The 13,045-nt window shown below is 41.8% G+C and overlaps 1 protein-coding gene across 1 annotated transcript in view; it reads left to right on the top strand.

Moving 5' to 3' along the window:
- Positions 1 to 13,045, top strand: part of CAT (catalase) — a 47,316-nt gene that overhangs the window by 20,131 nt on the left and 14,140 nt on the right. Inside the window, exons 2-8 of the mRNA XM_058527165.1 lie at positions 3,269 to 3,440; positions 4,463 to 4,573; positions 5,535 to 5,665; positions 6,115 to 6,219; positions 6,815 to 6,940; positions 9,936 to 10,127; positions 10,587 to 10,739. Coding sequence (XP_058383148.1) covers positions 3,269 to 3,440; positions 4,463 to 4,573; positions 5,535 to 5,665; positions 6,115 to 6,219; positions 6,815 to 6,940; positions 9,936 to 10,127; positions 10,587 to 10,739 — 990 coding nt within the window. The remainder of the gene's footprint in view (positions 1 to 3,268; positions 3,441 to 4,462; positions 4,574 to 5,534; positions 5,666 to 6,114; positions 6,220 to 6,814; positions 6,941 to 9,935; positions 10,128 to 10,586; positions 10,740 to 13,045) is intronic.

Genomic DNA, 13,045 nt, shown 5'->3' with positions numbered 1-13,045 from the left:
ATGTTACTGAGATCAGAGGCATTATGAGGCAGGACCTCTGCTCACACTGGGATATCATTATCTTGTAGAAACTTCTCTAAAGGCTTGTACTTTTTTCAGAAATGATTTTTAAAAATTTGCTGTTCACTGTCCGTCCCTTTCCCCCCTATTTTATTTAGTAAAGCTTCATTTCATGAACTCTTTTCATGTCAACAAATGAGCTGCACCCTCCTCCTCACCTTGTAATAAACACTGTCTTTCCTTTTGTTTGGTCAGTTTCTCTCCTTACCTTAAACATCCCCTGAGCTCGGGATCTTTCCTTTCTGGTCTTTGCCCACTGGCCTGCCTGCTGTGTTGTTGACCCTGTGGAAGCTTTTCCCACCACACTTGTTTTGAAGGCAAATTTAATAGCTTGTGTGAAGAAAGCTGTTAGAAATTAGGACAATTGATCTCTTAGTGCCGGGAATTAGAAGAGGTGCTGAATGCTCCATTTGTAACTACAAGCTGAGGTGTCACTCCTTCCCGGAGTTGGTGCTGTGGAGGAGATTCCTGCAGTGGGTGGGAGGGAGGCCCGATGGTGGCAACATTCCAGCATTCCCACGCTAAGACTCCATGATTCAGGCGAGAGCATCTCGTGCTTTAGTTCTTCACTCATTCATTCATTCGTCCAACTTCCTCTGTATCTGCCTCCTTTGGGAGTGGTTTTTATTCTTGAGCCTTTTACCCTGGCCTGGTCATTAGGAGGGGACCTGTGGTGGGGTCTCATCTCTCTCTTAGCAGCAGCTCCTTGCCTGCATTAGGGACGCAGGGATGTAAATGACACTCTGACCTTCGGTTACCTTTCCTTTTGCTGAGCTTCTTGGTATCCTCTCCTACTCTTCTTTGTGGGATGGCCCCTTTATTTTTTTTTAGGTTTCCTTTAGTGCCTTGTTTATATGATGAAAAGAGCGTGTAAAGAGTGGACAGATTTAGTTTGCTCAGACTCTTATTATTTTAATTTTGGATTATCCAAAAGCTTTTGGTCAGTGGCTCTCAATCATGGCTTCCCTTTGGAATCACCTGGGGAACTCAAAAAACATCCCGACGCCCAGGGCTCCCCCAGACTAATTGTATTAGAAATCTCCAGGGGGATGACCCAGGCACCACCATGCTTTAAAAAGCTCCCCGCGTGGTTCCAGTGACAGCAGAGGTTGACAGTCAAGTTTTGGGTTTAAACTACAGGTGAAGTTGTGCAATTTCACTCTTCCTTTTTCTGATTCATTTTCTATTTTAAATTAAAAAAGTGTACGGTGTCACGTGGATTAGCACATGTGTATCTTCCAAGGAGAGTGGTGTACTTGGGTGGTGACTGCTGACTGGACCCTTAAATTTCCTTACGGTATGGAAGAGTTTGCTGCTGGAGGAAGGGGTAGGGTGAGAGTCTGGACAGATGCCTACACATCTTCACGGTTGCTAGAAAATAAGACCTGAGGGGCCAGCCCCGTGGCTTAGCGGTTAAGTGCGCGCGCTCCACTACTGGTGGCCCGGGTTCGGATCCCGGGCGTGCACCGACACACTGCTTGTCTGGCCATGCTGAGGCGGCGTCCCACATACAGCAACTAGAAGGATGTGCAGCTATGACATACAACTATCTACAGGGGCTTTGGGGAGAAAAGGGGAAAAAAAGAAGGAGGATTGGTGATAGATGTTAGCTCAGAGCCGGTCTTCCTCAGCAAAAAGAGGAGGATTAGCATGGATGTTAGCTCAGGGCTGATCTTCCTCACAAAAAAAAAAAAGAAGAAGAAAATCAGACCTGAGATGCTTGGCTTCTGCCATCAGGTCACTTTCTCACAGCCAGTAAGTGGTAGCGTATATGCTTAGCGTGTGACCGGTATTTTGCATACATTTAGCTCTTTTAATCTCTGTATTAACTCTGGGAGGTAGTTATTTTTTGTCCATTTTGCGGATGAAAAATTGAGACTCACAAATAGTAAGTAAGGTGCTAGCAGCTGCATGTCTGGTGGTTGCAGAGCTGGCAGCTGCAGAGTCTGAGGTGCCAGCGCTCACGATTCTCCGTGCTGCCCTGTGGACCTTTTCCCATTTCGATGCGAACAGAAGTCTGGTGGGCAAGGGGGACGTACTAGTGTGTGTGAGTCTTGTTTGTTCATCTTGCAAATTCCGAGGTCTCCTTTATTCGGTGCATTTTCCCAGAGCTCACAGAACTTTTGAAGTTTTTTAAGTGCCCCGCCCCCGCCAGTATCCCCCTGTAGAGAAGAGGCGGGCATTGACTTTGTTTTAGTATTCAGGATTGATGTGCATGCAGAGTGAAAGTTATATACTCTGCTCCAGGTTTGTGAGACCTGGGAGCTTAGTGCTCCCCTGGGTGCGAGTAGTTGGCAGCGTTGTCTTTCGTCAGGGGCCGTTAGAGTGCTCTTCCAAGGTGGAGGTGGCTGAGCTTTGCCCCACACACAAGTCCCCTGATCTCCCGGGACCAGGGGAGACACTGGGGGAGTGGTCTGTGGTCAAAGCAGGGTGTGTGACCTTGGAACAGGACAAAGCGAAGAGCTGCCCGGCATCATGGAGGGCTTGATAAACACTGCTCCCACTCTAGAGGAGGGACAGCTGAGAGGCTTCGGATGTAACTGAAACTGGAGAACTGGGTGGATTAAAATGACTTCTGTCCTGTTTCAGAGACATTTGACATCTTTAGAAAATTAATACTGTAATCCATCTTACCAGTACCACTTTATTTTCAGTGACAATAAAAGCCATTGCCTTTTTTTGGAATTGAAAAGAAGTGTTGCAAATAGCTGGCATCCACTGGGAGAAATGAATGCACTATACAGGAAGCCCCACCTTAACGTCTGCAGCAGTAACAGAGCATTCGTGAGTTCTGAGTAAAGCAGTGGCTAGCGTAGCTTCTCAGGAGACCGTCCCCTCACCGTGAGTTTGGACGTTCAGTGTTGAGCACATTGCTCCCTGTTCCTGGATCCCTGCCTGGGCTTCCTGTGCAGAGCCGGTGGCTGTGTCTAGAGCAGGGCCGAGCACGTTGCCAGAATATTTCACTGTCTTTCTGCTCTTCAGAGCAGATCTCTTAGCAGATTGGTTTGAGATTTATCAAGGATTTCTGAGACCTGACTATAAATTTCAGGCAGTGGCATATCTGTAGTATTTTGGTACTACAGGAAATTTAAAAAGAATTTGGGCAGAAGGTATAAACATTGCAAAATGATGTAGCCTACGACACTGTAAATTAACAGTTTGATTGTACTGACTCTCCTGCCCTCTTTTTCCTTTGGTGTTCTCTTAGAAGCCTGATGTTCTGACCACTGGGGCCGGGAATCCAATAGGAGACAAACTCAATATTATGACAGCAGGGCCCCGGGGGCCCCTTCTGGTTCAGGATGTGGTTTTCACTGATGAAATGGCTCACTTTGACCGGGAGAGAATTCCTGAGAGAGTCGTGCATGCTAAAGGAGCAGGTGAGAGCTCTATTCAGTTGTTGCAAAAGGATTGTTTCGTAACACTGGGGTTAAAATTATTTCTCAAAAGGCTGGAGCTCCTTTAATAGAAGTGCCAAATCTCCATTCCTGGGAGAAAGGAAGAAGTCCATCAATAGAGGAATTAGTAATTCAATGATGGTTAGTTCCGTAGATTGCACATTATATATAAAATGCTTTATTTTATTAAAGATAAAAGTAACCTTCCTTTTCTTCCATTATACAGTTTAGTGAAGAAATAAGAATATAGAAATACAGACACAGACGTACTGTAATTGTAACAAGATTTAGATGGTGCACTAACTGGATAAATACAGGAATGAGCTGTGCAAAATTGAGGATAGTTGTGTTAGGGTGATGGGTTTGTGGTGATTTTTCCTTTTGGTCCAAAACTTCTGTAAAACTTTTATCTTGCTTTTATTACAGAAACAAAAGATGGGGTTGGTGTTTCAAAGAAAGCTACACGCTCAGTAGGAAAAAGAAAGCATGATAGAAAGGAAGAGAACGTTTTTCTCTTAGCTGTTTACTTGGACTCCCAGTTAAGGACTTCCTAGTTTCTTTATTTTCTTGTCTTTCAGCTTCTCCAACGTCCTTTGCCTGGCTTTTCCACCATGGCTTTTGAAACGCTGTTCGGTGTGTGGTTTGGCTCTGTGGTGTCCTTCCTAAGTGTTTATTCTTTCTTTCTCTGTTTTCTCCTCCTCTCTGTTCTTCTCTTTCTCTCCGGGGTCCCACATGTAGTTCCAGGCCCTCTCGGGCCCTGTGTCCTTGGGTCAACCTTGACGAGCTACTTCCAGCCTCACCCATCTCCTCCTCTTGGCTCCAGTTGTGGAGCCCTTGGTTTAGCACTGAATGATGGCCGGGCTTTGCAGTTTGCTCTTGTCACTTGTGTGTGGACATCTCCCCTTCTCCCATCATATTGGAAGCTCCCAGTGCTAAACGATCAGTTTCTCTTGTCACCCAGATGCCTATTTCCATGATGAAGATTTCTGTGTCTTTCTCTTTAGGGGCTTTTGGCTACTTTGAGGTCACGCATGACATTACCAGATACTCCAAGGCAAAGGTATTTGACCAAATTGGAAAGAGGACTCCCATTGCAGTTCGGTTCTCCACTGTGGGTAAGTCAGTGTGTTTGTGTGACTGGTGTTGCTTAACTCAACCCTGCATCTTATTTGGGGCACTTAAAACTTAATTTCAAAAAAAACTTATTAGACGATAGGAAACAAGCACTTCTCCAAATTATAGCAAGGTTTTACAGTGGAAAAATATTTTAAGACATATAGGAAGTTACTTATAATTCTGTTTGTTGAGCTCTTAGGAAATCACACTTATGCAGAGGCCACCTCTGCAATTCTGTGACATTTGGAAAGAACTTTTCTACAAGTGGTTGCCTCAAACGAAAGTTGGAGTGGGGATCTTAGTCAATAACCATGATAACAGCTGCCCTTTATTGAGAATTTACTCTGCCAGCCATGGGTAGATGCTTTCCTGACATTATTCCTAATCCATAGGTCTACTTTGCAAGGCGGGGTTATTTCTATTTCAGTTTTCCTCATGTTACAGAGCTAGTAAGAATTAAATCTGTCATACTACACCACACACACCACGATGCATGATTAATTCTGTTTCTCTGTGAGTCTGTGTTTGTGCATTTTAAAAATACAGTGGGATGCAAAAGTAAATGAAATTAAGAATAAGAACCTATATTGTAACTCATTTTCTTAATATTAACCTCATAATTTTGACAACTCACTTATTCGCTTTATTCACTACCTTAATCTTTATAATTATTCCCTTATTTTAATTTCATGTTTGGACAAAGCTGCCTTATGTTAAATGGATAATCTCTTCACCTCTTATTACATATACTCTCATTACTCTCAATTAATTTATTTGTTTAATTGGTAGACCAAATTAGCTGGTAAGTGGTAGAAATAATGACCCAGGTACTTAAACATCTAATTTACTTTTAGGAAATGGATTGGAAAAGATAGAGCTCAGTGTTTCCTTATGACTTTAGGCTTCTTGGATTCAAAGGACTCTGGCTTAGGCTTCATTTTTCCGATTTGACTCTTCTAGCTGGAGAATCGGGCTCAGCTGACACAGTTCGTGACCCTCGTGGGTTTGCGGTGAAATTTTACACCGAAGATGGTAATTGGGATCTTGTTGGAAATAACACCCCCATTTTCTTCATCAGGGATGCCATATTGGTGAGTGATAAAGTATTTGCACTCTACGAATATCGGTTGATTTAAATTGATTTCAGATACTCTGTATAGAGTGGCATTTGAAGAGAGGCCCTGGGAAAGGCAAAAAAGAGAATTCGGGTTGGCTGGATTGCCTTTTTAAACACATTTTTTCGTATTTAGTATCTTTTTTATGATATCAAATAACAGCAATTACCATTGGTCTTAGATTTGCAGTTTCAAGATTCACTGACTTAATGGAAATAGTCCAGTTTTCCTTGCAGAGCATGGAAAATTAATAAAAAGAGGTGCTTTGCCCTAGAAACAGGTAGAGGATAAATTTCATTTTAGGGTTTGCAGTTTAAAATTCTAGGATTATATTGTTCTAAACTAGCAATAGGCGACTTACAATGTCAGACACCATAATTCCTGTAAACTTAGTTTTTGTTTTTTTTCTCTCTTTTTCCATTTAGTTTCCGTCCTTTATCCACAGCCAAAAGAGAAACCCTCAAACGCACCTGAAAGATCCGGACATGGTCTGGGACTTCTGGAGCCTGCGTCCTGAGTCTCTGCATCAGGTGGGGCCACTTCTTTTTCGCTGTATTATATCAGCTGGGGTGGACCGTTGATTGTGCCTCACACTGTGTTTTTCCGGGTTTGGCTCTTTTATTAGAACTGATTTCTGACTTTGTTTTTGGAAGACTTCCTCAGATTTTGTCATCCTGAAGAGTTCTATAGACTGCTTTTGTTAATCTTCCCCCATTCATAGACCTTCAGTGATGCTAGAGACATTATCGATTGACTTTTAGCGATGTTAAGGATTAAAGTCTCTAGTGTGAGGTAAAGCTCTTTGTATTAGGGAAACGAGGGGAAACTAATACCAAATGAATTCGCTATTAAAATAAATTTTGAATAAGAAGTTAAGCTAATTTTCAGATTTGTTTTTGCTTTTCTTTATAGAATTCTGACCCGTGAGGTTAATGATTTATATTTCATTCTGCTTTAAAATTCTTCCATTTGTTTGTTATTTTTTATAAATGATAATAGTAACCTTTCCTCTGGGTACTTGGCTATGTTATTAAGGGATTTTCGGGAAACTTAGGCACGTCTTAAAAATCTAAGATGTTTTGATTTAAGCTGAAATCTTTTAGGCTTTATTTTTCTGTTCCTTAGGTTTCTTTCTTGTTCAGTGATCGAGGGATTCCAGATGGACATAGGCACATGAATGGGTATGGATCGCATACTTTCAAGCTGGTTAATGCGAAGGGAGAGGCAGTTTATTGCAAATTCCATTATAAGGTACGTGTTGCCTTTGGGGCAGGGCACAGGCTCCCACCACCCACGTCTCCTTACTTCTCTTGAGGACTGGGCAAAGATCAAGGCCTCTCCCACCTTTCCCTTACCCCCAACCCAAGGATGAGAAGTATTGATCTAGTTGATCAGTACCCTGAGTATTTTGTTGGCCGCTGCCTGAGTGAAGAGATTCTCGCTGCCCAATCAGAAGAACCGTGTGTGGTCTCTTTCGTCTCTCCTTATCATGTGGCCAGAGGGCAAGGCACACAGCTGCTTTCAATAATCAGGCTTTCTTCTCCTTCTGGACCATGGGGGCTCTGGCATTAATATTTGGAAAAATACTTGCTTGTGCTGGCTCTCTGGTATAATGTTGCTGGTGCTGGCAGGTACACGTTGAAATTCTTTCTCCCTGGAGTGGGAAGGGCTAAGTTTGGTTTGGGCTCAAAGGTAAGGAGATAATACAGGCCTCCAGACTAGGCAAAAGGAGATTTCTGCCTGTAGCCTAGGTTTCTAGAGCTCTTTGTTGGAGTTTGGAGATAAGCCTTAGCAAACAGTAAGGTGTTATATTGCCTTGCCTTTGCTAGCCCTGAGTCACTGTTCTGAGCATCCTTTGGGGCCCAGGAGGGGGCACTGAAGCAGAATTGGGGCATTCCTCTGTTTAAAATATCAATCTTACCATCACTTTCAACATCGGATGCTGTCTTTCCAAAAACATTTTCTTCTAAATTTTTAATTCATCTATCCATTTGTTACCATTTATTGAGGGTATGCTATGAACAGGGCAGATAAGTAAAATCAATTACAAGTGTCAGGAAACAACAGTTCTCCTTTTTACATTTGCTTTCATACAATCAGATCAAATCAGTTACCTTTGGGGAAGCTTTTGAGAACCTTTTAATTAATTGAAGTATTTTAAATGGCTCTCTCTTAGTATGATCTTGGCATTTGTTAGAATTAGCAATATTCCAGAGAACACTAGAAGCTTCTTGAAAAACCTCTGGTTGCCTAAGAACTTGTTTCCCAATACTGCTGCTAAAATAAGCAGAGACAGAAGTGGACCATGACAAATACAGTCTCCCTCTTAATGATGTCCCACAGACATGTTTTCTTCTGTCCTGTCTTAATCTTTATCTGAACAACTAATGTAGGTATATCAAACAGGAGAACTGTCACCCCTCTTTTCACTTATGACTTGGGTATATAATCTTTGGCCAGGAACAACTTTAAGAAACAGTTGACCCATTGGCTTTTAATTGCCAAAAGGAGCAGTGTAGCGTCGCTTACAGCAGGACTAAATGATTGTATCTGGGACAGCTAGCATGGTTGGTGGCTTTCCTGTTAGACCAGTCTGAACTCAGATCTTCCCTCTTCCGGATGACTGTGACTTGGGCGTATTATTAAAAGTTCTCTGAGTTCCAGGTTTGTCTCTATAAAACTGGGATGATAATACCAGCTGTCCCTGGTCTTGGAAAGATTGGATTGCTTGGGGATCTTTTCAGCAGAGGGCCCTGAGGTAGCCTGAGATCTACATGGATTCATCAGTCTGGATTATTCTGACCTAAGATTATTCTTTTCTAAGCTCAAGAGAGTCAATTAAAATCAGAAGGTGTTGCAGTATTATTGTACAGTGTAGTGTATTAGCTCTCTGGGTGATCTGCAGATAGTGACCTCCATTTTTTAATCCTGAGGGTGGCTTTCCTTCTGGTCTAATAGTAAGAAGGGTTCAAGTCTCACCACTGGCCAGAGAGAGTTGAGATTTCTGTGGTAGCAATGGACCAGGCTTCCAGAGTTGACTTTTGCTAAGGAAATCTCTCCGTGGCGCTTGGCTTGTGGGAGATCTTTCAGAGTAAGATACAGGTGGGGAACCTACTGAAGGGCAGTAGGTGTGATAGTAGGAGCACTGGTGAAAGTGACTTAACTTCTCTGGGTCTTACTGGCTTGTTTGAAAAGTCAGAATACTAATTTTGCCTGCTCAGAGTCAGAGAACTGGTTCAGAGTGGCTGTCCTGAAGTTCTTTTCAGCTCTATGAACTATGATGCTGTGGTTTCTTAGAAAAAATAAAAGGAAGAGAGTGGGGATGGAAGGATACTAGCTGAGCACAATCTCAGTAACTGATTTGAGCTATTATAAAACAGGGAATTAAAAAAATTACTTCAAGCAAAAAAAAGAGAAGTCCTTTAATTTTATTAATCATTTGTTTATTGTTAAAATATATTTTGATTTTTTTTCTGATTTGAAAAGTAACATGAGTATAAAAATTCAAATAATAGCCCCTCTGGAAAACAGTTTTTAAATTCCTCAAGAAATTAAATGTAGAATTACCATATGACCTAGCAACTCCATTTTGAGATATATACTCAAAAAATCCACTGAATGGACACTTTAAAATGGTAAATTTTATGTTATGTAATATTTTATGCCAAAATTTTTTTTGGCTTATCTGAAGACAGTCATGCAGCATTCTTTATGTGGGTGAACAGTTGTAAATAAACTATATGTCAACAATTAAAAAAATTCAAATATGGTCATGCTTCGCTTAATGACAGGGATATGTTCTGGGAAATGTGTCGTTAGATGATTTCATCATTGTGCAAACATCATAGAGTGCACTTACACAAACCTAGATGTTACAGTCCACTACACACCTAGGCTACGTGGTGCTAATCTTATGGGACCACCGTCGTATATGCAGTCCGTCGTCGACCAAAATATTATGCGCTGCATGACTGCAATATAGAATACATAAAGGGAAAGATAGAACTAATCTTAAATATGAAATGTGTAGACAGATTCCCTGGACATTTAAAGGAATCAGTATAATCAAGTAGAATTTCTTGTTGATAAATTTATATTTGTATCAGATTTGAACAGTGGAATTATCAGTACAAGGAAAATCCAGTCTTTGAGTAGTGTTGCTCATAATCCTTCAATGAATTACTGATTAAAGTTCAATAGCTTTGCCAATAAGTTTCAGTTTGAGCTTCTTTCTTTCATTCTGTAGACTGACCAGGGCATCAAAAACCTTTCCGTTGAAGACGCAGCAAGACTCTCCCAGGAAGACCCTGACTATGGCCTCCGGGATCTCTTCAATGCCATTGCCACAGGCAACTACCCCTCCTGGACCTTCTATATCCAGGTCATGACATTCGCTGAGGCCGAGACTTTTCCATTTAACCCGTTTGATCTTACCAAGGTGAGTGAGTTAACAGCTAGATTGTTTTTTGAGTCTCTTCTTGCCTAACTTTGAGACATTTGCAGTCAGGCATTCACAGTGACAGGGACGTCACCCATGCACAAGTGCAGCAGGGCCACCTTAGAGTCTCCTCGCTCTCGGGTGAGTCCTCGCCGGCATCTCTCTTCAGTCATTGTGGGATAAGTTCACTGGGTTTGTCTAGGTGGCTCCATCTGTTCTTAGCGATTCTGAAAAGCTGATGTCCCTTTGCCCAGGGAAGGTGTTGATATTTACCGTTTACTGTTGTGAAAGATCCAACCAATGTACTCACCTTAAGTTCTTATCATTTTATTGGATTAAAAAATTATTATTTTCACTTACTATCATTGGCTTCATTGTATTTGAAAGCTTAGTTTTTATGGGTACTTTAATTTCCTTCAGTTGGTGGTCTGGTAATTGTGAATATGACATTATTTTTAGGTTTGGCCTCACAGCAGCTACCCTCTTATCCCAGTTGGTAAGCTGGTCTTAAACCGGAATCCAGTTAATTACTTTGCTGAGGTTGAACAGATAGCCTTTGACCCAAGCAACATGCCGCCCGGCATTGAGCCCAGCCCGGACAAAATGCTTCAGGTAAACCTGGTGGATGGAGATATTCTGAGGCAGGAGTGTGTGAGCGTGACACACACACAGTGTGTAATTTGGCATGACCTTTATATGAAGAATTAACTAGAACATCACTTAAACTTTAATCTGGGTCTTTAGTTCCTGTGGGACTGCATGAAACATCCTTAGATGGGCATTAGAATACAAACCAAATTTCATTGTAAAATCCCTCGATTTGTTAAGACTTTGACATTTAGTCTCTTAATTTAAAAAATGTTATATTAGCGATGCCTCGTGTTTATAGAGTGAAGCACTCTTTGTTCGGTCTGTAACTGATGGGAGGGAATACAGTTCATTGATTGTAACACCTTGGTCAGCATAACTTTATTCATTTCTTCTTCTGTGGTGATGCTTGAATTTTTCCATCTGTAGAAAGAGATCAGAGATTATTTTTATGAACTAAGGCAATGGGTTAATTTAACCTTCTGTCTTGTTAATGTTTTGGGCAATCAGGATTTTTTTATCACTCTGCAATATGCTCTTTCAAGAGTACAAAGAGTAAAACATTCTTTGGACCAGAAATCAGTAGGAAAATAATTGGCTTGGTAATTGTTGAGTAAGTCAGTCTTTGGTGTTTTTGGACCATGACCACAAAACACAGGTTAACGATTACACGCTAGGGCAGGCCACAGTGACTGATGGCTACTTCTTATATAAGAATCCAATTCCAGTTCAGGTGTCGCCCTCTATGGAGGCAAGCTAAGATTCCCTTGTTTTTTTAATATTAACTTTTTTGCTTTGACATTGGGAATATCTGAGGCTTTTATAGAAAATAAGTTTTTCATTCAATTTAACTATATAAATGGAATACCTATCTACTGTGTGTGATAGATAACAGATATTAAGACACAGAATAACTGTGATGTAAGGCAGAGTGCTGTGGTGAATCATAAGGTGGAGTCTTGTCTGATGGGAGGACGATGGCCAAGTTTGAGAATGAGGTAGCGTATGACATGGCTTTTGAAGGATAGATAGGATTTCGATTTTCAGTAGAGGTAAAATGGGGCCAGGAGAGGGACGGCAGTGTGGGCGCAAAGGTGGCCCATGTGGAGTGTACTTACACGGTAAGCAGTCACTCTTTCCTGACTTAGAAGAAGTAAGACTGGACAGGTACGTTGAGCATAATATCACAGGGACTTTAACGCCTGAGTAGAGGTTTATACCACTGTTGGCCTTTCTAGGAAAAGAAAAATTTTCTTCAGTTTTGGGACTGTGATCTGGTATATATCAAGTAGAATCACTCCTGTTGGTTATAAATAGAAAAGGAGGGAACTGGAGGTTGGGAATAGAAAAGGGAAGTGAAACGGATAGGATTACAGAGGGTGAGCGGAAGTGCTTGCCCCAGACTGAGGAGCAGAGGAAACCAAGACGACATGACCTTGGGCCTGAGCCTTCCCCGAGGTGGGGGTTGGAGGGGAGCTGAACTGTGTGAAGAAGAGGTTAATGGGATTTTCCAAGGCTCGAAATTGTCCAGGGTAGAGCTAAGGCTGCATAGTCTGGGTATGGAGGGAACAGGTTGAGGAATACAAGATCACCAAGGCTCTTCATTAGAATCCAGGTCACCGTGAGTCTCTGGGACCACAGGGAGACCTGGGGCAGTTAGTAGCTCCGAGTCATACAATTAGAAGGGCTCTCATGCACTGGATGGAGGCCTGGGCCCCCACAGGAAAAGGACCCCATAGCAAATACGTATTCTCTGCAACAACAAAAAACAAACGTGTAAGACATGTCGTTGAAACTCTGGGGAAGAGAGGCCTGAAAAAGGATGGTAAATGGAAATCATATAATTCCATTAGTGACTTGAATTATATGAATTATAAGAACGAGTCATATAATTTCTATCAGTATTAATTTCAGTTATGGCAAACATATATTTTAAATTTAATGTGCTGTCTTTATAGTTTTTTTTAAGTGTTTAAAAAAGTGTTCGAAAGAGCTTTTTTGGAGTCAGTCAAGATATCAGTTCTCAGCCTAGTTTTTACAGCTTCTTGGGCCGTTTAGCTGTGGCTTCTAAGGCCAGGGAGCATGTTAGGAGCTGTACACAGGGAGGGCTGCTGCGCTTCTTTAGGCATGTGTTGAGCAGTGAGGAATCGTTTAAGGGTTTTGAGTAGGCAAGCAGCATAATCTGTGTGGGGCTGTAGGAAGATTCTTTTGGCAGGAATGTGGAGGATGATGTTGTTGGAGGAGGGACTAGAAGTGGAGAGCCAGTTAGGAGGACTTGGAAATGACTCTGATGAGAATTAATGAGGGTCTGAGGGTGGTGGTAGTTGTAC

Source organism: Diceros bicornis, chromosome 31 (genome assembly GCF_020826845.1).
Source record: "Diceros bicornis minor isolate mBicDic1 chromosome 31, mDicBic1.mat.cur, whole genome shotgun sequence".
In the NCBI taxonomy this organism is placed as follows: Eukaryota; Metazoa; Chordata; class Mammalia; order Perissodactyla; family Rhinocerotidae; genus Diceros; species Diceros bicornis.
Note: the sequence above shows the minus strand (reverse complement) of the source record. Positions and strands in the feature narration are given on the sequence as shown.